At 35.8% G+C, this 25,522-nt stretch overlaps 1 protein-coding gene across 1 annotated transcript in view; it reads right to left on the bottom strand.

Moving 5' to 3' along the window:
• LOC150110257 (dynein axonemal heavy chain 5-like) overlaps positions 1–25,522 on the bottom strand; it is a 972,373-nt gene that overhangs the window by 418,072 nt on the left and 528,779 nt on the right. Inside the window, exons 42-44 of the mRNA XM_090394637.1 lie at positions 16,767–17,007; positions 7,587–7,729; positions 2,556–2,690 (exon numbers count right to left, since the gene is read on the bottom strand). Of these exons, the coding sequence (XP_090250763.1) occupies positions 2,556–2,690; positions 7,587–7,729; positions 16,767–17,007 (519 nt within the window). The remainder of the gene's footprint in view (positions 1–2,555; positions 2,691–7,586; positions 7,730–16,766; positions 17,008–25,522) is intronic.

Genomic DNA, 25,522 nt, shown 5'->3' with positions numbered 1-25,522 from the left:
CATTGTTGAGGAATTCAGTGATCAATTTATAAGGGTGTTTATTCGTGATCAGGGTGGAATCATGAGGAACTTACTTAAGTGCAGAAGACATAGGAGATGATGGCTTAATTGTGAGTGAGCAGGAGGTATTTGAGGAAATAAATAAACTTCACATGAATAAGGTGATAGGATTTTATGACCTATCGTTATGCATTTAAGGGAATGTTCCAGGGAATTGGCAGTAACACTGGGATGCCTGTTTATTAAGAGTCTTGCAACATCACAGGTTCCAAAGGAGTGGAAGGAGAATAAAGTTGTTCTACTGCATAAATGTGGGAAGAAGGCTGTAACTTCAAATTATAGGCCAATCTGTATATCGCAAGTTGCAGTGAAGCTACTGATGAGATTGGTAAGAAGTAGGATGCAGAAATGAATTGATAACAGTAATATTCTTATGGTTATCAGCATGGGTTTGTTAAAGGGGCATCATATTTCACTAACTTACTTATGTACTAAAACAAGGTGACAAATACCTTGGACATGGGAGATGCATATACAGTGGTGTACTTGGATTTTGAACAAGCTTTTGATTGGCTGCCACACAACAAGCTGGTAAATAAATTGAAACAGATGGGATTGGATAACAGACTTCTGAATTGGATCAGTGACTGGTTACCAGATAGGTATTAGGAAGTTGTATATGGGGGGGGGGGTGCCATACCCCAAACGAAGAAGAAATTCACTAGTGGTGTACTTCAGGAGTCTGTTTTGGGACCATTGTTGTTCAGTTTACATGTTAATGATACCAGGATGGGTTTAACTAGTGATATGAAGCTGTTTGCAGATGATGCAAAACTGGGGAGAGCAATGCAGAGCCAAGGAGATGTTATGGCCTTACAAAAGAACTTGAATATATTGCATGAATGGGCAGGTAAGTGGAAGTATCAGTTCAATGTTGCAAAGTGTATGGTTTTGAGATTTGGTAGGCATCGATGAGATGTGAAGTATACACTTAGTGAGGAAACTTTACAGAAAGTTGAGGAGATGAGTGATCTAGGAGTGGTGGTGGACACGCACCTGAAATTCAGGGACCTACAAGTTGTGAAAACATCTACTGGATAATGGCAACGATGCGGAGGTTCCTGACATGCAGAAATAGAGAGGTTATGACGGCATTGTATTAGCTCTTGATTAGGCCTTATGTGGTTTACTGTGCAGATTTAGTCAGCAGGTTTTCATGGTGATGAGGATATGTTGACAAGGGTTCCAAGAAGATTCACAGGAAGTGAATCTTCTCGTCTTGGAATGTGGAGTACGAGGACAGATTGAAAGAAAATGTAAGTTGTAAAGCCTTGTGAATAGGAGGAAGGGGGGGTATAATTGAGGCATATAAGCTGGTTAGGGGTTGTTATCAGGTTGACATGGAAGAGATTTTTCATAGAATGGGAGGGGGGGGCAGGGGCCATCTATGGAAACTGTATAAAGAGGGTATGAGCAGAAGAGTGAGGAGTGGTTCTTTGCATATTGATTGGTTGGTGAGTGGAATGCATTGCCCGAGTGTATGTTGTGAATGTAGATACAATGCTCATCCAACTATTTAAAATATGGTTGGATGAGCATTGTGTGCAACAGTGTGTACCTCCCATGATGAGTCTCTGACTTCATGAAGGTCAGTTAATAATAATAAACAGAGGCAAGAAAGAGATGCATGATTCACCAGTTAACTACTTAATTCTCTGCTTTCTTCTATGTTCCAAATATTTTTATAAGGTTGTGTTATGAATATTATGAGGAAATCAAATGGCAAGATCTTCAAATATTTTTAATTCTTTTTTTTTTATGTTCGGCCCATATACAAGAGGTTGGCAGGTCAACCTATAGTAAGTTAGTACTGTATATGTTGTATACCATATAATTTCCTATAGAATAAGTGCATTCAAAGGATAGTGCCTAAGAAAAATAAACAAAACACACTGGATTGAACATAACACCATAGAATAAGTAAAGAAGGATCTGAACTACCAGGATAACCTCACAGACATTATTCTTCAGTAACAGCTCTGATGACTTGCTCATGTCCAGAGAATGCCTCCTCACAGACTTCCAACCATCATGCTGAATGGAAGAACAGGAAAACAGCATCCACCCAGAAGACCAAGAAAAAGTTAGCTCAGATCCTTAAAAGAAAGAGGCAAATTCCCCAATTTTATTACTATGTTTGAGAAGACTAGAAATAGAACCATTTGGAGACAGATTGTGCAAAGGGGACTCAACCTGTCACCAGACGAATGAGGTGAAGAAGAAGAAGAAGAGAATAACACCACATGTTGCTTTTCTAAGGATAGGAGATATGAAATTCACAACAAATGAAAGTATTGAAATTACAAGTACTTGAAAATACTTGAAATAAGTCATATCATAAAAAAAAAAATTTATGATATGGCTTATTCTTTTCTGGCCAAAATAATTTTAAGCAATTGTTATTACAAGCAATTCTGTTTATGACCATTTTGGATAAAAGAAAATTTCCATTCCTAACTAATTTTAACAATAATAATACCATTCTTTTACTCTACCTGGAAATGCAATGGAGTAGATGCTGATGAAAAGTTGAAACTCTTACATAAATGTATCTCAGGATTGTACTTTTTCATGAAACCCTTAGTAACAACTGTCTTTGCTGTTCCTGGTTCTCCAATGAGCAGTACTGCCTACAATAAGAAGAAAAGGTTTGTGAGATAAATATCAGAGATCAGTGAGGTAAATATTTGTTTAGCTAAAAGTCACATTTTGTGTCACATAAATCCCAATTGTTATGCACTAGTCACATGAATCCTAAAAGCAACTGCTGATAAAGTGGTATAAGCTTATGAATTTAATGCACAAAGGTATTTGCATATGTATAAAAGTAGCTAAATAAAAGTTATGGCAAGAATTCAATAAGAGTATAGAAGATAAATATCAGGAAGGTGACAAAAGGTCCTGGACATTTTGTCACCTTCCTGAGGCGGTTACTGAAAAAACTTAGAAATTGGGGAAGAATACTGTAAGAGAAATCAAAATTGATAAAGGTGATATGAAAATTGAAGATAAAGATATCCTTAATATATGGAGTAATTACATTGAAAGGAGTAATTCTGAAGTTGCTGTTAAATGAAATAAGCAGTGACAGAATATTAATGGAAAATTTTCAAGAGGAATGCAAACAGGAGTACATAGCAATATTTGAGACAATAAAAGTCATCATAAACTTGAAATGTGGAAAGGTAGCTGAGTAGATAGATGATATCTGCCAAGAAATTTACACATCTGGAGGTATACAAGTTTTACGGTAGCTTTGCTGCATAATTCAGAGGGTCTGGTAAGAAGTTCTAATTCCAGAAGATTGGAGTAGAGCTTTTATAGCTCCCACCTATAAAAAAAGGGAATAAAGCTGAATGTGAGAATTACAGAGGAATTTCTCTCTAAGTGCTACAGGTAAGACTGATCAAACATACTTGAAAAGAAGCTGAGAAAAATTATGGAAGAGAAACTTGGAGCAGAACAAGCTCGATTCAGGCCAAATAGAGGTTGTAAAGATCAGATTTTCACTTTATGACAAAAAAAGGTGAAAAATCATGGAAATAAAACAAGGATCTGTACTTAAGTTTTGTATATCTGGAAAAGGTATACAACAAGGTGCCCGAAGAAAAGTGTTTGAACACATCACAAATAAACAGGGTAAATGAAATATTATACACAGCAATACATAGTCTATATTTCAGCTGTAAGTTAGTAGTTAGAATTGCAGGAAATACAGGATGGTTGATGTAAAATCAGGAGTAGCACAAGGATGCACATTATGAAGAAAGAGGAATTAAACCTGATGAATGTCAAATATGTCAAATTTAGCTCATTGTGTTACACAGATGATGCTGTACTCCTAAACGCATCCAGTGCAAGTGTCCAGTATTCTCTAACAAAACTGAATAACAACTGTAACAAATTTGGCATGAAAATCAGCAATAAAAAGACCAAAACTATGAAAATAAACAGGAACTTAGAAAACCTTAGTTGCATTCTCAATGAATAACCTATAGAACAAGGGCTAATCTCACAAGTGATATGGCCACTAAAATAGAACGGAAGAGGAAAGATTATCAGATCATTGAAGGGAAATATAGGAAAGTAATGATGTAAAAGCAGGGGTAAGACAAGGACTTTCTTTCATTATGAAAGAAAGTGGCATTATACCTGATATTAATTCTAATATTGAATATGTCAATAGCACCTCTGTAGTGCAATTGTAAGAACAGCCAAACATTGCACCCTTCAATTGGAAATGTCCCAAGTTTGATTCTTATTGTGATGAGAGGAATCTTTATTTGGTTTTTTTCAATTGAAGGTGAGTTAGCCGATCTCATATGGGTAGCAGTTTTTATTTCTCCCCCAGGTTCAGGGAAATCGGCTCTGAGAACACAAACAATTTACGGACAAAAAATACTGGTGTTAATGGTGATGAGTGGAAGATGGAATTGATGGTAGTAGTAGTAGTGTCATTATGTGTGTATTTGGAGAATCAAGTAGTAGGGGTGACAGTGAGATGTGTAGTGGAGTAGATTATCCAACAATGAGTATTTGGTGGTGTCATGTAATAATAATAATAATAAAATAGATGTTTGATGCCGAGATGGCAGAGAAAAGACCCAGAGGAAGATATCGTCTAAGTGGATTGATTCAGTCGCAAACGCCTTAGAAGTACGAAATGTTAGATACAACAATACTGGAGTACTGACAAGTAACAGACTAATTTGGAGGAAAATTATTGATAGAAGATTAATAACAATGTAACCTTAATCACGTAGTGCCTGTCATAGTAGCTTCAACATTTCTTGAGGATATATATATATATAAGGAAAATGATGATGAAATATTTCTAATTGAAATATTGAAATAGTCTGTCCCCCCCCGTAGTGAAGTTTTTGTTAAGTTCAAAATTCCATTTCATTATTTAATATTATAATCTTCATTAATAGACTTTTTTTTTATGTCAGCTTTTTCATCACATATTCTTGGGATTAGTTAGCTATAGTAATCAGTAGGATGGTCAGGATGGTCAAGTGTGACAGTTAACAGTATAAGATCTGACCCCAGCTGTTCTGTTCTACTTTTCTTAGCTTCTTCTCAAATATGCTTGCATAAATCTTATCTAAAACATTCAGTTCAGAAATATTCTGTCATTCTCACATTCAGTTGTATGTTCCTTTTTATAGGTGGGAGACTGTGAGGGTCCTACTCCAATTATCTGGAATTGGACCTTCTGACAATGCTTATAGAATTATGCAGTTCAGCCAATGGAAAACTTTCTGGTCGAATATCAATAAACTCCAGCTGCACTTCCACATTTCGTTTTACTATATCAAGTATTGATATGCACTCATGACTGCATTTTTCTTGAATATTTGCTACTGTAATATTACTGCAATATTAAAAAATAACTGATCCAGCCATCTATAATATCATATCTTCAGCTTTCATGTCACCTTTGTCATCTTTGATTCTTTTACAGTATTCCTTCCTCAATTCAAAGTTTTTTTTCAGTATCTTCCAGAGCATTTTTCTGCCTTCCTAATATTTATCTACTATGTCCTTACCTTACAACATCTTCTATGACTTTTGTTTAGCTACTTTTACACACACTGCTTCACTTTATTACATTTTTCTAGGTATTTTCAGAGAACCTGATTTACTAGCTAGGAACTTTTTATATGCTTTTTTCTTTTCCACAAATGCCTCTTTATTTTCAAAGATTCTGCAAGTCTACAAGGATCGGTTCAATTATTATTCAAGAAAAACTGAAAGAGTTTTTCTTGAATAATAGTTATATATTTTAGTGTACAGTTCATCTTTGAAACCTGTTCAAATTTTTGTTTTCAATATTAAGTGTAGTTTTATTCTTCTCTAAAGTAAATGGCAAAAAACTTCCCTACACTTCCTATTTCAACGCTTCTGTATACTCTTGTGACCTCACACAGGGGAAGAAAAGGGAATGGATGAGATTTAACTTTCAACAATATCATCATCAATTATACTTTTCTTATTTCTTGCATTTTCTCTCCATGTGAATTTATGTACATATTAATACTAGAACATGATAATTTAATGCTTACTCCATGCTCTGAACAGAAATTTAGCAGGTACTTACCACTATTATTAACTTTGCTTTCTCCAAATTTTCCCAAAATATTTCTAGATATCTGGTATTTATTTCCTATTCTGCTGTTTAGATCTCTAACAATGACCAACGTTTTCTTTTATGTCAGCTACCTTCTCTAATAAGTCAAAAAAAGTCTCATTGTCCAATGTCCCCTTTTGATGTTTGTCCATATCACTATGCCTATCATTCAAGAAAATCATTCTCATGTTTGGTGTTGAATATTATGGCTGCTCCCTCCTTCCACTACTTAGTATTGCCTGAATATGACTTAATGTGGTTTTTATTTAGAAGAATCTCATTTGTTTTTGTCTTATTTGCTTCAGTTTTATGCCTATGCCTCTCTTATCTTTCACCAATTCCACCTGTTTTATGTTAATGCAGCTTACATTAATAATTGTGAATTCTTCTGATGCAAGTTTAAGTTGTTCCAATAGATAACTGACTTTTCACCGCTCGCTCTGGTTAGAGATGAAAAAATCAGCCTTGTTTAACTGGGAAATTCCCCAGCCAGATTAATATTCAATCATGTTTTTTTTAGTTTAAGCCAATAGAGAATATAATCTGGTTGGATAAATACCTAAATTGCCTTCCTGTCCATATTCGTAAAGTATCCACCTACTAATAGGGTGCAACATGAGAAGATGAGGTTTGGAAATTAAGTGAGAAGGGTGGTCTGTTTTCTGCATTCCTTAAAAGGCCATGTAGGCATCTCCCTCAAGTTATCTATCTTTGATTCTTTAAATGACCCCACATGTGATGTTTTTTTAAATAAATATACTCTATATATATAAAAAGATAAGCCAAATTTTGAAACGATTTTATGTCATGTTTTTTGTCTCTTCACTGTTTTGAGCCGGGTTAAGCCGATAAGGCAGTTAAGCTGATAAGCCGAAATTTGAAAGATTTTTATGTCACGTTTTTTGTCTCTTCATTGTTTTGAAACGTCCAACAATGTGTTTGCCTTCATGAGACAAGAATTTATTGGATGTTTCAAAACAATGGAGAATCAGCTTACCAGCCCGGAACTTGGGGGATTGGGCGTCGTAGGTGCCGGGGGGGGGAAAGAGTCCCCCTAGTTAGTAATATATTATTATTATTATGATCCAGGCCTCCATGGTGTCAAAAAACTCAATGTAGGAGGCCCACCCTAGAAAACACAAAAATCTATCATACCACTTTTTGAACTCATTGACCATTCATGCTCTCACCACTATCAGGCAATGCATTCCACGGTTCAACCATCCTCCATGCAAAGATACCACTCATCACCTTATTGCTCGTAGCTTCTTTTTGTACTTTCCAGGGATGGCCCCCTGTCCTCACTCAATCATATACTGTGTCTCTATTTTAATTATAACACACACAAACACACACACACACCAAAAAATTAAAAAAGATGCAATTTATTTACCTTTCCTTGCTTTGATATAGTGGTAATAAGAAAATCTGTCCTCACATTATCGATATTTGGTACTAAAATAGAACTGTACTCAGGAACATAAGCTTCAGGATAACAGTAATCTTCTACTTGTGTCTTCCAATGTATCCACTCACCTGTTAAATAGATTGAATAATATATATATATATATATATATATATATGAATAAGCATATAGGAAATCAAGATTTCTAGTGAATTACATTTGGTTTCCTTATTAGGGACTGAAAACATCAAAGTTACAAATTATCAAATAATTCTCTATCTGATAATTGAAGAGAGTGAGTCTATTAAAACAATAGTTACTAAAGAAACATTTTAATGAAGAATAATTTAACAAGAAAAGCTTATTTGAACATCTCATAGATCAATGACAATATTTCTAATAATAATCCAACTAAAAAGGTTGTATTTTATCAACATTCTAATTGTCCATGATTGGTGGAAATAACAAAAAAAAAAAAAAAAAAAACATGAACCTTTAAGCTTAACATTCTTAGTTTACAGATATTTCTGATTAAAATATATATTAGCCAGATAGGATATTAAATTTTTACTTTCATTAAATACCACACTACAAAAAGGACTATAGTATTATTTAAATTATATAAATTATTTTCTTATTTTTATGATACATTTACACATAAAAGTTTTAGAGATCTAGACTTGCAAAAGAGCAGAAAATTAGCAGGGAGTTGTGGTATCAATTATTGAAAGGGAAGAAGACTGCTGTTTATATTTTATAGGTTTTAATAACTGTAAAAAAAGAATAATGGAAAGGCAGGGAAATGTAATTTGACCTAAACAACTGGATATATTATCAAGTTTTTAGTATTTTTAATGCATCTGTAATGTAAGCAAAGTCACAGTTTTTGAAGCTTCGATCATTGCAATACCAATTTAAAACTTGCATGTATCTAGCTTTTTTTATGATTAAGATGCTGTCACTTGACCATGTTTTGCTTTCTTAAAAAGGAGTAGTGATGATAGTTTTTACCTATCAGCCATTTCTGAATCCTAGGTGACTTTGTAGGCATTGCCCACAAAGTGTTCTTGATGAGATTTTATACAGGGTAGTTCACCATTGCTTTCACCAACCTCCCCAATTTTATCCAGGCTCGATTGCTGGGATGTATTCATGACTGTAATCCATGTTTGTTCATGGGGCCGGTTTGCCTGTTTTGGGGAGACGAAAAACCAGAGTTTTGAGGTGAAAAAACTCCCTACCTCTGTATGAGACTGGCTAACTCACCTTTTTTTATTGAAAGAGACCAAATGAAGGTTCCTCATATCATTGATGGGAATCGAACAAAAGCCATTCTGACCAAAGGGTTTCATTTATACTGACTGAGCTATGAAGGCTTGAAAAAGAAGGTGAAAGAAGGAAAATGAAATTGAACCACAAAGCAATGAAAGTATCAAAATGAAATTGAAGCAAAAGTTCAATTAACTCCAACATTGGCAAGGGTTCTTATTCTGTAACTACTCTATCAGCAACTACCATTGACGTGGTAGCAAGTTAAAATTTAGTTTCATGGATTTCACTGTAATAAAGTACTTTCTGTTATCTGAATGCAAAGTAGATATAAATTACAAGTAAACACAAACTGTAATTTTAATCATAATATAATTTTATTTGTGTGAAATACACAAATACAATTGGATAATGTGGCCTTGATTTTATTGTCATTTTAATTTTTTTTAAATTTTTTTTTTTAAATATTGTTTTAATCTTCATTACAGTTTTTGGCAAGATATTTGTATGGATCTATGTAATTCAGAATATAACAGCTTATTCTCTTGCATCAAAACAAATGCAGTTAACAAATTATACAGTACTTCAGTTATTATTCAGTTATTATTATTATCCCAAGACTGCATAGAGTCACAGACTCCTCTAGGACTTTGGTTATATCATTAAACCAGACAATTACAGGGCTGGTAAGTGTGATAAGCTTAGGAGATTGCTAAGCTTATCACACTTACCATTTGAGGAAAGTAATGGCAGACTGCATACTTATAGTCAGGAGAGTAAATCAAGTAGGAGTTAAATGAATGAAATCATTAAACTAGAGCTACAAAAAAAAAAAAAAAAAACTGGAGGGAATTCAAGGAGCAGACACATGAGCAGTACAAAGCACAGGCCAGAAGGCCAGTGTGGTAAAAATGGCAAAAGCAGTATGAAAGGTAATTAACAGTGCAGGACAAAGATAATCTCCAACAGTTCTTTTGATATGTTGCAAGTAAAAGGAAGAATGTTTATGGCAGAATAATTTTAGTGAATGCTGATGTTGTTGGTGGTGGGGGAGGGGAGTAAATGAATCAGTCAAAATAGGAGAATTACTAAGTGAATACTTTGCAAGAGCATATCATCCAGGTGGAGATATTGAAGTAAGGAGAGAGATAGAGAAAAGACTTGCATGGGAACTGAGGTAAATGAAATGGAGGTGCATACATATTACATAAACTTGATGTGAATACAGCTATGGGGATTAGGTGATATACCAGCTCAAGTTTTACATGAAGGTGCTGGAGAATTGTCGGTACCTTTAACCACATTGTTTAATCTAAGTCTCAGTTCTGAGTTATTCCAAGGGAATGGAAAGAGAGAAAAATAGTTCCATTGCATAAAAGAAGCTCCAAGACTGATGTAGCAAATTACTGACTGATCAGCATATCAGGAGTTGTTGTCAAAGTACTGGAGAAGTTGGTCAAGAGCAAAATACAGGCATGGATATAGAGAAATGGGATACTGTATGGGGGGGGGGGGAATATGGTTTTAAGCAGCTCACTGGATTACTTGGTTACTGAAGAATACTTTGATGAGCAGAGACAAGCAGGTTATTATTCCTCTTTATTGAGCTCTGCTAAGACCCATCTTTACTATTGTATGCAGATCTGGTCACTGGGTTTCTTTGCAATGAGGAAGAGGTGAGAGGATTCAGAGGCAAGTGACTCAAGATGGTAGCAGGTCTATGGAATGAACCTTATGAGAACAGGTTGAAGATTTGTGGGTTAACGAAATTGGTTGACAGGCAGAAAATGCAGTGATATAATTGAGACATACAAGTTATTGAAGGGATTTTACAAGATTAATACATAAGAAATTTTTCAGAACAGCTCTGGTGGTGGAAGAACTAGGGGAGGGGGGGGTACATCCTTGGAAACTACGAAGGGTGTTAGAACCAGATTTTTTTGCTTGGAAAGCAGTGAACGAGTGGAATCGGTTTCCAGAGTCTGTTATGGGTGCCATGACTGTGAATAAATTCAAAGCAAAGTATGATAGATATTGCACAAATGTTGGATCATGCTTGGAATAATGTTTAGGGCCTCCCTCGATGAGTCTAAAGATTCCATGGAGTAGTCCCTAACAACACAACACAACGTAACATAACGTAACGTAACGTAACATAACATAACATAAACATATCATAACATAACATATTGTGGATAGACAGTGAATTGAGCAAGAGATGTTTAGGTAGTTGACTTGGCAAGTGCAAGAAGAATGATTGTTATGGGAGATTTTAACTATGGCAAGAGGGAAAGAGGAACTGGGAAGAGGAAACTGCATATAGTAATAAGGGAATGGAATTTCTAGAATTCTTGACGGACAAATGTCTTAGGCAACATGTAGTAGAAAGAACACAAGTTCAAGAGTTTTGGATGTAGTCAGAGCAGAGCATCAACAGAGCTGATAACTGAGATGGCATCTCTGCTAATAGTTGGAGAGTGACCATGTGAGTTTGACTTGGAAGATGAATAGACATTCAGGGTATCAAAGAGAGAGGAATTGGATGTGGAATTATAAGGCAGGTGATTATAATAATCTTAGATAAAAACTTAGGGCAGTTCCAAGGGAGGAATTGGAAGGGTGAGATACCATTAGTGCTTGGGAAATAGTGAAGGAATAATTATTAGAAATAATATTTCTTATTCTGACCATCAAACATATATTTGCTAGTGCTTCCAACATCCACTCTTCTTATGCCAAATCTCCTAATTAACCATTATCCTCTCAACCTGTCCATCTTGCATTCCTGTTTCCTTTCTCTCAAACTACTTCTACTAATACTACAGCTACTACTCTCTCAATTCACAAGCACTTCACTCTAATCTGTTCCACTCTTCTGATTATTCAGAAGACTAGAACAGATCAAGTTCTTCAACATTCATCTTGTCATGACAGTGCCCCATCTTGTGGATGGGGCACTGTCATGTTGATACAGGAAAAGGTATTCACTGAACTGTTGCCATAAAGTTGGAAGCAAAGAATAGTTGAGAATGTCATTATAGGCCAGACCATGAAGAATCCTCCACCAAACTTCAGAGTTAGCACATCACATTTAGACAGTAGCATTTGCTTGGCATCCAACAAATCTAGACTCATCTGTCGACTGCCTGATGGTGAAGGGTGATCCATCACTCTATTATTATTATTATTCAGGCCTCCATGGAGTCAAAAGACTCATCGTGGAAGGTCCTTCCTAAGAAACACAAAGTCTATCAAGACTCATCGAGGGGAGGTCCCCCCCCCCTAAGAAACACAAAGTCTATCATACCACTTCTTAAACTGTTCTCGCTCTCACCACTCCATCAGGCAATGCATTCCATGGTTCAACCACCCTCCATGCAAAGAAACCACTCCTCACCCCCTCTTGCTCACAGTTTCCTTTTGTAACTTCCAGGGATTGCCTCTTGTCATCACTCCTTCCCGCTGTTCAACCAAGCAAAAGAACTCCCCAGTGTCAACCCTGTAACCAGTGGTAAGCTATGGAAATTTTAACAAAGGGCTGGCATCGTCGAACAAAAAAAAGCCGTATTTCACACAAAAACTTTTATTAATACAGCTTGTGTACAAATGCCAATCAAAAAGTATGAGGGGACAATCAACCTGTAAAGGCTATCATTTTTAACCAATATTTCATGATCTAAACATGAAAGATTTGCACACAATCATCTGTGTTAATTTATCTTACATAAGAAAAACATTTCTTAACTATCAAAATATAATAAGAATAAAACCTTTTATAATCACACATATGCAATAATCCGCATTTTTTTATAAACAAAATAATTTTGTTTTGTTTGCAATAGAAGTTATTATGACAAACAATCTATAAATAATAAATAAATGTTATCTAAATACAATAATATTGAAATACATTGTATTTCTCTTCTGTTTTTATACTTCAAGTGATAATCAACAGTACCAATCAAGGGGCATTATTTTATAGTCCTATTTATTTATATGCAATTAACAAAAGTGAATTCTGATTTGTAAAATGGAAGTAACACACTATAATATTTTATTTAATAAAATCACTTTGTTAGGTTACTATATGAGTTTGTCGCTTAATATATTTCAACAAATTATGTTTTGTTTTGTTTTTTTGGAAAAAAAAAAGTAAACAAGAACAAGGGGCTCGCAAATTTGAGAAGAATTTAACAAAGGGATCGCAAGAGCCCCCCACAAGTCCCTTATAGCTCACTACTGCCTGTAACCACCTCTCAACAGTTTTAAGTCTCAATCATATCACCTCTCCTTCTTCTATCCACCAAACTCTGCAGTCCACATTCCCTAAGCCGATTTTCATAACTATCATTGTACATTCTTGAAACCATCTGTGTTATCTGCCTTTGTCCCCTTTCCACAGTTAATTTATCCCCTTCAAATCCTGGGGACCAAATCTGAGAACAATAGTCCAAGTGTGGTCTGATCAGGGTTTTATACAATGGAATGATAACTGTTTTATCTCTACAGGTCAGCATCCTTCTCATTATTGCAGCAATCCTCTGTGTTACCTTCACCACCTTTGCAATATGTCCCCTAAATTTCAAGTTTCTATCAATCAATAACCTCAGATCTCTTGTCTCCCCTACTTCCTCCAGTATAACTCCTCCTACAGTGTATGCAGTGTCCCATCGATGTTTCCCAAACCTCAAGACCTTACATTTTGCTGCATTAAACCGATAAACCCCCCTACATTTATATCTCCTCCAGAGATTTTTATTTAATAAGGTTAAAACACCTTATGGTAACTTGTTTTGGCGAAATACTTACAAGCTCTGTATGACTAAATCTTGGTATTTCTAGCCTAGCTCCCACTGACGAGACCTCAATAAAGGTCGAAACCGGTCTGGGTAGTGGCCCCTTGCCTTTAATACAAAACATCATACATCCCCTTCTTGGAGATGTGTTTTGGCATTAAGGGTAAATATTAAGATTAGAGATCGGAGCTTGTTCCACCTTTGCCACGAGTTGCCCTGGTCCTGCACTACCTGTGGGATCAGTTAGACTTGCATCAATTGCAGGCGCAAACTTGACTTTTAGTCTGTTTGCTTAGTTGGGAAATGGAGTAAAACCAGGTTTAAAATTACTTGGTATCTTTAACATATTTATACCCAAGGTAAAAATACTTCCTACATTTATATCTCCTCCAGAGATTTTTATTTAATAAGGTTAAAACACCTTATGGTAACTTGTTTTGGCGAAATACTTACAAGCTCTGTATGACTAAATCTTGGTATTTCTAGCCTAGCTCCCACTGACGAGACCTCAATAAAGGTCGAAACCGGGCTGGGTAGTGGCCCCTTGCCTTTAATACAAAACATCATACATCCCCTTCTTGGAGATGTGTTTTGGCATTAAGGGTAAATATAAATATTAAGATTAGTGATCGGAGCTTGTTCCACCTTTGCCACGAGTTGCCCTGGTCCTGCACTACCTGTGGGATCAGTTAGACTTGCATCAATTGCAGGCGCAAACTTGACTTTTAGTCTGTTTGCTTACTTGGGAAATGGAGTAAAACCAGGTTTAAAATTACTTGGTATCTTTAACAAACCCCCATTTATTTGCCCATCTATCTAGCTTATTCAAATCCTCTTGCAGGGCTGCCGCATCTGCACTATTACTAATAATCCTTCCCAGCTTTGCATCATCTGCAAACACCTGAATATCCCCTTGCAATCCACTGACAATGTCATTGATATAAAGGTTAAACAATATAGGTCCCAGTACTGAGCCCTGTGGGACCCCACCTGTAACCCTCTGCCTCTTTAAAACTCTCCCACCATACACAACTCTCTGATACTATCGGACAGCCAATCCTGAATCCAGTTGACCAATCTGACATCCAGACCCATGTGCTGCAACTTAAATATCAGCTTATTATGTGGCACCCTCTCAAATGCTTTAGCTAAATTGTTGTTGACATTTGCGAAGTCTATTTCATAGTAATGTACGTAATTCTTAATCAATTTTATTTAGAAAAACTCCTCTCTCAACTAGCAACACTTACAGCAATTGTGAGAAAAATTCGCAGTAGTATTACAATATTTGGATATGAGTTCTTGAGACTGTATTTTAGAATTAACTGCAAAAGTTCAAAACAGATTCAAAGTGCCGCCTGGGATTGACCCCCCCCCATAGCTATACCTCTACCTGTGGGACCCCACTTGAAACCTTCTGCCTCTTTGAAACTGCCCCACCATACACAACTCTCCGATACCTATTGGACAGCCAATCCTGAATTCATATTGCACCTGAAAAACCCTTCATGTTAATTCTCCAAACAGGAGTCTTTTTTACCATTCCTCTGTTAGGTATTGGTGCCATATAACTATTACAGGCTCTTCCAGGAAGTTGAGACTTATTGAGGGAGGATATCTTTCAGATCATGCAATGCCTAAATATCTATTATATCTCATCTCTCTTTGAAAGCATTCACCAAAGATGCACTTGCAACATTTTCTGGAAGCCCATTTCCACATAATCCACCACCACTTCATTCCTCTCTCAGCTGTAAAATCTGATTTGTATCTATACATTATCCCTTATCAAACTTACATGTTTCTTTCTTTCTTTGTTCTGCTATTCAAACTTTGAAGGCCATATCCCCTCAGTTTACTCTCATATGCACAGTTCTATAGGCCAAACATAAGTACTGATTATCAACTGCTGGATTTCTCTTTGCCTGTAAGACTAACTTTTCGTGGTTTGATTTTCCATCATTACTATAATTCACCTGGTCTGTTTTTCATACTACTACTCCTGCAACCAGTCATTACTTTCTCCTAGTACTAAACTCATAACACTTTTTTTTTAATGCAGCTCTTTCTGGAAAGTCTTATTATTATTACATGACACCTCCAGGGAGTCCAAAGATTCATCAAGGGAGGACACTTACACTACTACAACTCTCCATCTCCACCACTCAATCCACCAACTACAACTACTTTCATCATCTACACCAACGCCATCTACTGCCGACCACCACTAGTATTTTCACAGACATCCATGCCCATAGCGGGATTCGAACTCCGCAGCCTTTTGGCTGGAATGCAGATACACTAACCATTAGGCAAACCAGACGGGTGATCATTCATTCATTTAACTCAAATGTGCTTTACTCTCCCAACACAAGGAACACAGTCAGTTATAGCTTCTCCCAGACATCCTTTGAGTGCTTCCAAGCACTGGTGAATAGCCTAAAGTTGCTGTTGGGTAGCCTAAGACTATCCAACAGCACCCATATAGGGGAACCCCCCCCATAGGACTTTAGTATTAATTTATTCTAATCTTAACCTTAAAAAACAAAAAGCGGAAGAAATTTTTCCGCTTTTTGTTTCTTGTCTGTTTTTTGTATGTTATTACAATTGTGACATTGTATTCCTGAAGATGTCTTTGTGATTGAGACAAAATATTGAAATGATTAAACCTGCTGTTTAATCATAATTCACAAAAAAAAAGCACACTCATTTACATGCCCTTAAAAATAAGAAAAGAACTTATTTATTTTCAGCATGCCATCTGTAGCCACTATACAAACTGCTCTCTGGATGATAATGGTATTAATTATTAATATTTCAACTCACTCAGGCATCAGAATATGAAGAACAATAGTTGAACACAGTGCAAAAATATCAGAAAGTGTCAAACTCATACATCATACTATACTGTTATGCTCTTAGGAGTGGTCAACAAGTTGACTCCTTGAGGACATCGAAGTTTCTTCATTAAGACCAGAGAATATAATTAAATAAAAAAGTTCATTGTAGAAGAGAATTAATACATGAATATTTATGTATGAATATGTGCATGTGTTTAAAACATGCAACCAAGAGAAATTCGCTATAAGTGAGCAAAACTTACCTTGATTATCCACATAATAATCAAATATTGTATCATTGGGATCCTCAAATTCAATTGGTAAATCTAAATACAAATATAATTCAGCCTTCATAAACTTTTCTAACTTAGCTCTATCATCTAATTCTAGAAATGCTCCAATGCTCCACATAAGTGCAAAGACATAAATTCTGCCAAGAAGAACAGGGAGAGTTTCTTCATCTTTCTCTTCTTTAGTGATCAGGCCTTCCAACAGCTTTATAGCCTTTATGGGGAAGCAAAAAGCAGAAAAATTTGCCATTTTGTAATAACTTGAAAAAAAAATTCAGCTGACAGCAATAAAAATTCTAAATATTATTTTAAGTGAGTTTTTTATTTCATATATTATTACATATTATTATGACCTATGTGTGAAAAAATGAGATCACTAATTTTGATAAAATAATCTGGAAAAGTTTTCTGTTTCATATAACTTAATTCTTCAGTAATAGAAAAATAAAGGTGAACTGCCGGCCTGGTTGGCCAAGTGGTTAGCATATCCGCTCTCCAACCAAAAGGTTGCGGGTTTGAATCCTGCTGTGGGCATGATGTTTGTGATTGTCTGTGAAAATAATAGTGGTGATGGTGGACCGTTAGATGGCGTTAGATGGTGTAGATGCGGTTTGTGGACGAAATTGAGTGGTGGAGACGGACAGTTGTAGAGTAGGTACCCTCCCTCAATGAGTCTTAGGACTCCCTGGAGGTGTCAAATAATAATAAATAATAATAATATAACTTTCACACTGGTACACATAGGCTAATTTCAAAAACATAAAAGCGCTAGGGTGGAAGATGCAGTTGCAATATTTAATGACTATTTGTCTGCATATTTCAGGCTAATGAAAATATTATTTTAATTAGCCTGAAAATATTATTTTCATTAGCATAGAATGTACAATATTTGGAATAGCAAGTATCCAAGATTACATTCAATGACATTTTACCACACATTTTACAAGGATGTGCTATGAAGTTAATGGCATACTCAATTCATTGGGAGTACTGGAATTTTCCCTAAGAAGTGAAAAGATAAAGAAATACAACTACAAGAAGTTGTTAAATGAAGCCATCAAGTTAACACGTTCGCTGCCATGCTACTTTGGCATTGTCTGTTCCCGTACACCGAGCAATTTCACTTCTTGAAGGTCAGTACGGTAATCTCGTTGCCAGCGGTAAGCGTCATACAAGTATACTCGTAGCTGGCTTGTGCAGAGCATATAACATCTATGAGAATACACAGTTTTGATGCTCTGCACAAGCCATGCATTTTCACTTCTTCAAGGTCAGTACAGTAATCTCATTGCCGGCGGCAAGCGTCATACGAGTATACTCGTAACTGGCTTGTGTAGCTGGTTTACCAACTACAAGTATACTCATAGTTGGCAGCAAATGTGTTAACAGATTCATTAGCATTTCTATAGTTATTAAGATTTTCAAAATCTTAATTACCAGGTTCCACATTACTAGGTCTATAGTAACATCTAATGGGTATTTCATTCTATTCACCTCTATTTCATGCCATACTATCTCAAAACCATTACCACTATTTCTCCCTTGCATCTCTATCTCGTACAGACATAACTCTTTTCTATCATCAACAGCAGTCCACTTCCCTTTTTATCCTTTCTATTTACATGAAATACATCATCCTACGATCCCATGGAGTCACAGAATCATCTAAGAGGTCCCATTTATCATACATAGAGCTCATCATGCCTTAAACACGTTAAAATTATCTACAGACACCCCGCTCTCAGGCAATACATTCCAATCATTCACAACTCTCCATTCAAAAAATCTACTTCTCAACAACTGGCCTATAATTTGATGCTTGAATTCTATAAAGCAGAACAATCATTTCACTTCATTTCACTCCTATCAAATTTGGCCCAATGTAAAACTTATATTAAACAAATATATCAAAGCAGATGTCAACTCCCTGGCATATTCCTTCAAAATATGCAGAGATATATCAAATCCCAGAGCTCCACTAATATCAAGTTTGCTTAATTCTCCAAACATCCTTTCCACAATCATTGTCAGTATCTCCTCCTCATCTGCTCTCAAGCTTTCCATGATGTCACATTCACAAGGATGAAAAACCTTTGTAAACTGTTTATTAAATATCTCAACTATATCCTCTGCAGCAGTAGACCTTATACTATTTTTTCTAATCAGTGCCATCCTAACAGAATCATTTTTATTTTTGCTAGCTACATATCAAAATAACTCCCTAAGATTTCTTGGCTTCATTAATTAACTGCTGTTCATAAACTTTTGCTATCCCAAACCTAGTCATCCTCCATGCCTGTTCTTTGTATTCCTCAAGGAATTGATTATTACCGCTCCTCTTATGTTGGCTCTATAATGACTTTTTTCCTCTGTATTGCATGCTTAATCTCTTCATTCATCCATTTCACACCGACCTTATTTAACTTTCTGATCTTTGGAATATATTTAAATGCTGCTACTAGACAGTTCTTGAATATCACAAAGAAGCATTGATTTCCTTTGCACCCAACTCCTCATTCCATGCAACGGCTGCAACCTGTCTCCTGAACTTCTCATAATCACCAGCCTGTACTTTTGCATAAATCCTTTCATTACAGACATCCTCACATGGTTGGCAATCACCCAAGTAATCACTTGATGGTCACTCTCCAACTCACCAACTGGAGGGAGATTTGAAACCTCATTTATAATAACATCTTCTGGGGAGATGATCAAATTCAAAACTCTCAATCCTTGTATACTGTCTATTACATACTGCCTGAGGTAGCTGTCCCTCAAAAACTCAAGAAACTCATTTTCTTTACTTCTGGTTGCCATCTCATCATCCTAATCTATATTACCATAATTAAAATCACCCATAAAGATCACCCTTTTCTCATTTGCTTGGCTACTTTGTTATACATTTCCTGATCACTACCCTCCACATTACCAGGTCTATAGCAACATCCAATGGAGTATTTCATTCTATTCACCTCTATCTCGTGCCATACTGTCTCAAAACCATTACCACTATTTCTCTCTTGCATCTCTACCTTGTATGGGCATAACTTTTTCTGTCATAAACAGCAGTCCACCTCCCTTTTTACCTTTTCTATTTTCATGAAATACATCATACCCTTCCATCTCTATTTCTGTAAAGATGTCATCCTCATTCAACCATGTCTCACTTACTCCAAGATTTTTGGATGAACGAACTCAATCAATGCAAACATTTCATGTCCCTTGTTTCTGATACTTCTAGCATTCATATACAAACATAACTGCCCATTCCTAGATCTGTAACAAGCTTCACTGATATCACTTATTACATGTGACTTCTCCATACTTTCCTCAAGCCATTTTTTTTTTCTTTTTTATCCTTACTCATCCCAGAACCTTCTTCAAATCGAACTTTTTTCCTACATCTCAGGTCATCCCCTTCCCATTTTGTCTACACACACATTTCCATTCTCTTAGAGCATCAATCTTTCTCACATTGTGTTTTCCTGTGTCTTGAAACTTGTTCTCTCATTCTCTACACTCATGCTATCCACTTTTAAGCACACTTCAATCTCTCCTTCTTCACTCTTCTGCTCTTTCTTGCAATTCTTACTTGCTCAGATTCATTCTCCATATTCATTATTCTCCCTTCCAGTGGCAGTCTCTCCAAATCACTCACACTAAAAGCATTCAAATAGAGTCCATCACTCTTATACAGTTCAATTCTTCCTTTAAACTTATTCCACATTAACAAACTGCACTCCTTTCTCTTCATGAATTTCTGCTAACATATCATTCATAATTCTTGCTCTCTGCCTCATCTCATCACTGTCATACCTGAACAAAATGCTGACTACTTTTCCTATCACACTATTATCTTTTATCCTTCTCAACAGCCTCCTGATATCCAGTCTTACATCTTCCTTGTTCTGAGTCAAGTCATTTGTCCCTATTACCACCACTACCAACTCCTTTGCTTGCTTACTGCTCATAAATACAAGGCAGGGCAAGAATAGAAGCTTAGTAGACAATGGGAAAAATTCTTTATAGAGGTATGCTCCTGTGGCTTCATAAAAAATTGTTAAAATGCAATTAAGTTTTAGTAATCTAGTTACATATTATTATAATTAACAACCAAAGTCACTAAGAGTAAAGGATAGAGTGTAATGTTTTTAGATTTTGCAAAGATTTATAAAAACGAAGGACATGGCTTGAAGATATAAGATCATGGACACGATCACATGGCTATGCAGAAACAAAAAGGAAAGCCACTAACACAGAGAACTAGAAGGACAAGGTGCTGCACCCTCTCACTGAGGAAGCTACATGAAGAAGAAGAAGCATTTATACTGATCCAAATAAGACTACATTAGTGTTAGCAGAATAGTTATGTAATGTACTTATATATCTAGAAAAAAACAAATAGGAGGGATCCACAAAGCTCTATTGTATCTAAATCTCAACAACCCTGCATGAAGATTGCAATATAGACTGGAATGATGAGATAGCAACTGGAAGTAAAGAAAATGAGTTTCTTGAGTTTTTGAGGGATAACTACCTCAGACAATATGTAACAGAGGGCACACGAGGATTAAGGGTCTTGGATTTGGTCATCTCATCAGAGGATGTAATTATAAATGAGGTGTCAAATCACCCACCAATTGGTGAGAGCGACCATGAGGTGATTACCTGGGTGGTTGCCAGCAGTGCGAGAAACCCTGTGAGAAAAGGGTAATGTGGCACTACAAAGGGGGGGGGGGAGGGATTATGAAAAGCTCAGGAGAGAGCTTGTGAGAGTAGCATGGAATGAGGAGTTAGCTGGAAAAGAGATAAATGCAGCTTGGGGGATTTTCAAAAACTATCTAGCAGATGCAATGTCTAAATGTATTCCAAGCGTGAGAAGGTTAAATAAGGTAGGTGTGAGATGGATGAATAAAGAGATCAAGCATGCGATACAGAGAAAAAGGGCATTGTGGAGACAGCATAAGAGAAGTGGAAATAACCAATTTCATGAGGTCTACAAAGACCAGGCAAGGAGGGTGACTTGGTTGGTGAGAGTAGCTAAAGAGAGGTATGAACAGCAGTTACTAGTGAAGCCAAGAAGAATCCTAGGGAGTTCTTTCGATATGTAGCCAGCAAAAGAAAGGATGATTATGGAAGGATGACATTGATTGGAGAAAATAGTATAAAGACAGCTGTTGCAGAATGTGTGGTGGAGATATTTAATGAGCAGTTCATAAAGATCTATCAATCTTGTGAATGTGACTTCATGGAGAGATTGAGAGCAATTGATGATGGGGAGGAGAGACTGACTGTAAGTAAACAAGAGGTGTTTGGGGAGTTGAGCAAACTAGATGTAAATAAGGCTGTGGGACTTGATAATATATCACTGCGTATTCTGAAGGAATGTGCCAGAGAGTTGACACCTATCTTGACATATTTTTTTAATACGAGTCTTGCACTTGGTCAAGTTCCTAAGGAGTGGAAGGAGAGCAAGATTGTGCCACTTCATAAAGGAGGTGATCGAACTCAAGCATCAAACTATAGGCCTATCTGTGTGTCAGGTGTTGTGGTCAAGTTGTTGGAGAAGCTTGTGAGAACTAGGATCCAGAGTTGGGTAGACAACAATGGTATAATCTTTGATGGACAGCATGGATTTGCTAAAGGGAGGTCATGTTTTAGTAATCTACTTACTTATTACAATAGAGTGGCTGCTTCCTTGGACAGAGGAGAAGGATACACAGTAATATACTTAGATTTCGCAAAAGCTTTTGATAGAGTACCTCATGATAAGTTGACAGTGAAACTAGAGCAGATGGGGTTGGATATTAGACTAGTGCATTGGATTGGAGACTGGTTATCTGATTGGTATCAACAAGTTGTGTATGGGGGTGCAATATCCAGGAAAAGGAAAGTCACTAGTGGTGTGCCACAGGGGCCTGTTTTAGTGGCCATTACTATTTAACTTGTATATTAATGATATTGGCGAAGATTTGGATGGAGATATTCAGTTGTTTGCAGATGATGCAAAGTTGGACGAACCATAAAGAGTAGTGAAGATGTTGTGGCCTTGCAAGAAGACTTGAATTAATTGAGTGATTGGGAATGGAAATGGGGATGTGAGTTCAATGTTGCAAAATGTAAGGTTTTAAAATTTGGAAAACAAAGATGGGATGCAGAATTTATGCTTGGTGAGAATATATTGGAGGTAGAGGAAATAAGAGATCTGAGGGTGATAGTGGATAAGGATCTAAAATTTAGGTGGACACATCGCCAAAATTGTGAAGACAACACAAAGGCTTCTGGGAATGATGCGGAGGACAGTGACATGTATAAGTAGGGAGATTCTTGTTCCGTTGTATAAGGCTTTGATTAGGCCACACAAGGACTATTGTGCCCAGATTTGGTTATCGGGTTTTCAGAAGGATGAAGAGATGTTGGAAAGGGTCCAAAGCCGGCTGACTAAGGTAGTTTCTGACCTCTGGAATGTTGAGTATGAGGAAAGATTGGAAAGATGTAATTTGCAGAGTCTGGTGGAGAGGAGGAAGAGGGGAGATATGATTGAGACCTACAAGTTGGTAAGGGGTTGTTATAAGATCAATGGTGGAGAAGTTCTACAGAGAATAGTGGGAGATCAGGAGAGAACTGAAAACTACAAATGTCATCCCTGGAAACTGTATAAAGAGGGTGTGAGTAGGGGAGCGAGAGGCAGGTTTTTTTTGTGCAGAGTTGTGAATGATTGGAATGCCTTGCCTGAGAGTGTGGTGTCTGCGAAGAGTTTGAGTGTGTTTAAGGCTCGGTATGATGAATTGTGTGTGTGATAAAAAGACCTCCCAGATGAGTCTTTGACTTCATGAGGTCTTGGGGTAATAATAATAATAATAATAATAATAATAAGATTCAGAGTTATGGAGATTTACCTACAATAATACTGTTATCACAGTCCTTCAATAAGGACACTATGAGTAGTCGTTATCCAAACTTTGTAATAATAATAATTATTAATAATTATTATATAAACATAATATATTAATAATAATATATATTAATACACGTATTAATAATAATATAATACACGTATTAATAATAATATAATACACTATAATATATATTAATACACGTATTAATAATAATATATATTAATACACGTATTAATAATAATATAATACACTATAATATATATATAATAAATATATTAATAATATTACCACACGATAAGTTGGTGTTTGCACGCACGCACACACACGCATGCACGCACGCACGCACACACACACACACACACACAGATGCATTCTCAAGTGGATTTATTCAGGATATCTTCCATACACTTTCTATTCACTATATGCAAATAATTGTTATTGGAGTGTCTAATGAGTTTCATTCAGATATACCAGATTTTTATTTTTTATTATGACTTAAGTGTTAAGCAATCTTAATAAAAAGAATTCAAAAGAAATAGCTTCTATAAAATGCAATAATTCTCTCCACTCCCTCCTCAGTTTACAGTATTGTATTACTCTATCACGTAATTCCCTTCTCTTTGTTCTCTACAAAGACAGTAAATATTATGTAATTAATTTTTTAAAATGTTGTTTTTAAAAGGAATTGTAACTTTAGTTTATGATATGATGTATTTTGCTAACTTCAGCAGCAGTTAGGAGCAATGCATTGGCAGTATTACATAGTTAAGTAATACTGCACTGCATTTTCAGCCAGTAACAGCGAGTTTGAAGCCAGCATGCATAGGCTCAATGTAATTATATAAGAGGAAAGAAGGAAAGGGAAAAAAGATAGCTAAGTAAACATGTTTGTGGGTAGCCAACTTTGACAGAATGGTTATGGAACATATTCAGAGACCTATGGATTTTTCTGAAAGTAACAATTTCTTTCAAGTCATGTGCAACCACAAGAGGATAATCTAGAAGGCATCAAATATAATTTTTGTTGTGAAGATTACAATAGCTCATCTTTGGAGAAAGTAAGTTTTCCAACACAAAGTATGGCTGCTGTTTATTTATTATAACCCTGTTATTGATTCCTATTAATAGATGGAATGAGGAGAGAACATTTTATCTCTAAAAGAAAGTTATGTGCTTCTCCTAAACAGTGTTCCTTATGATATTTTGTGTATTACAGAATACTGAAGGCAAGATGAAAACAATTATTCAGTTAAGGATTAGCACTAAATATATGCAATGAAGACTGTGTTTAGAAAACTGTAGGCTAGAATGTTTACTCTAATGAATTTTGTCTTCATGTTAAACTTTCTAGAATGAGGTAATTATTCTTGAGATTTGTTTGTACTTAAGTTATAGAGGCAGGATATGTTTTTTAACTTGTAGTGAGTGTTAATTTAGTAACCAGAATGGAAAAGATTCCTGGAACTGATTGTATAAACATAGAATAGTTGTTTTAAATCCTAGAGAAGATTACTGAAGGAATGTGTTTCCTTTGTTCTGTTAGTTGTTGGAATTTTTATATTTCTGTATTTACATTTCAAAGTGGGTTAGTGTGAGAGAGAATGTGCATTCTCTTACAATTTTATTAATGTAAATAATTATGTTTGTATAGTTATTTAATTAATTTTATTTAATTATTTAATTTAATTAAACACTTTTGTATACAATATCTTTAAAATGATACAAGAAAAGTGAAAAAAATATATGAGTTTCAATCGTTTGGAGCAAACCAGTAATATTTTCAAGACAGATAAATATATATAATGTGTGGCTATTAAATAACGAGACTGG

The sequence above is a fragment of the Typopeltis vanoorti genome, chromosome 1 (genome assembly GCF_054136105.1).
Source record: "Typopeltis vanoorti isolate ZY-2024b chromosome 1, IOZ_Tvanoo_1.0, whole genome shotgun sequence".
In the NCBI taxonomy this organism is placed as follows: Eukaryota; Metazoa; Arthropoda; class Arachnida; order Uropygi; family Thelyphonidae; genus Typopeltis; species Typopeltis vanoorti.
The sequence above is the reverse complement of the archived record's forward strand: the minus strand, read 5'-3'. Positions and strand labels throughout refer to the sequence as shown.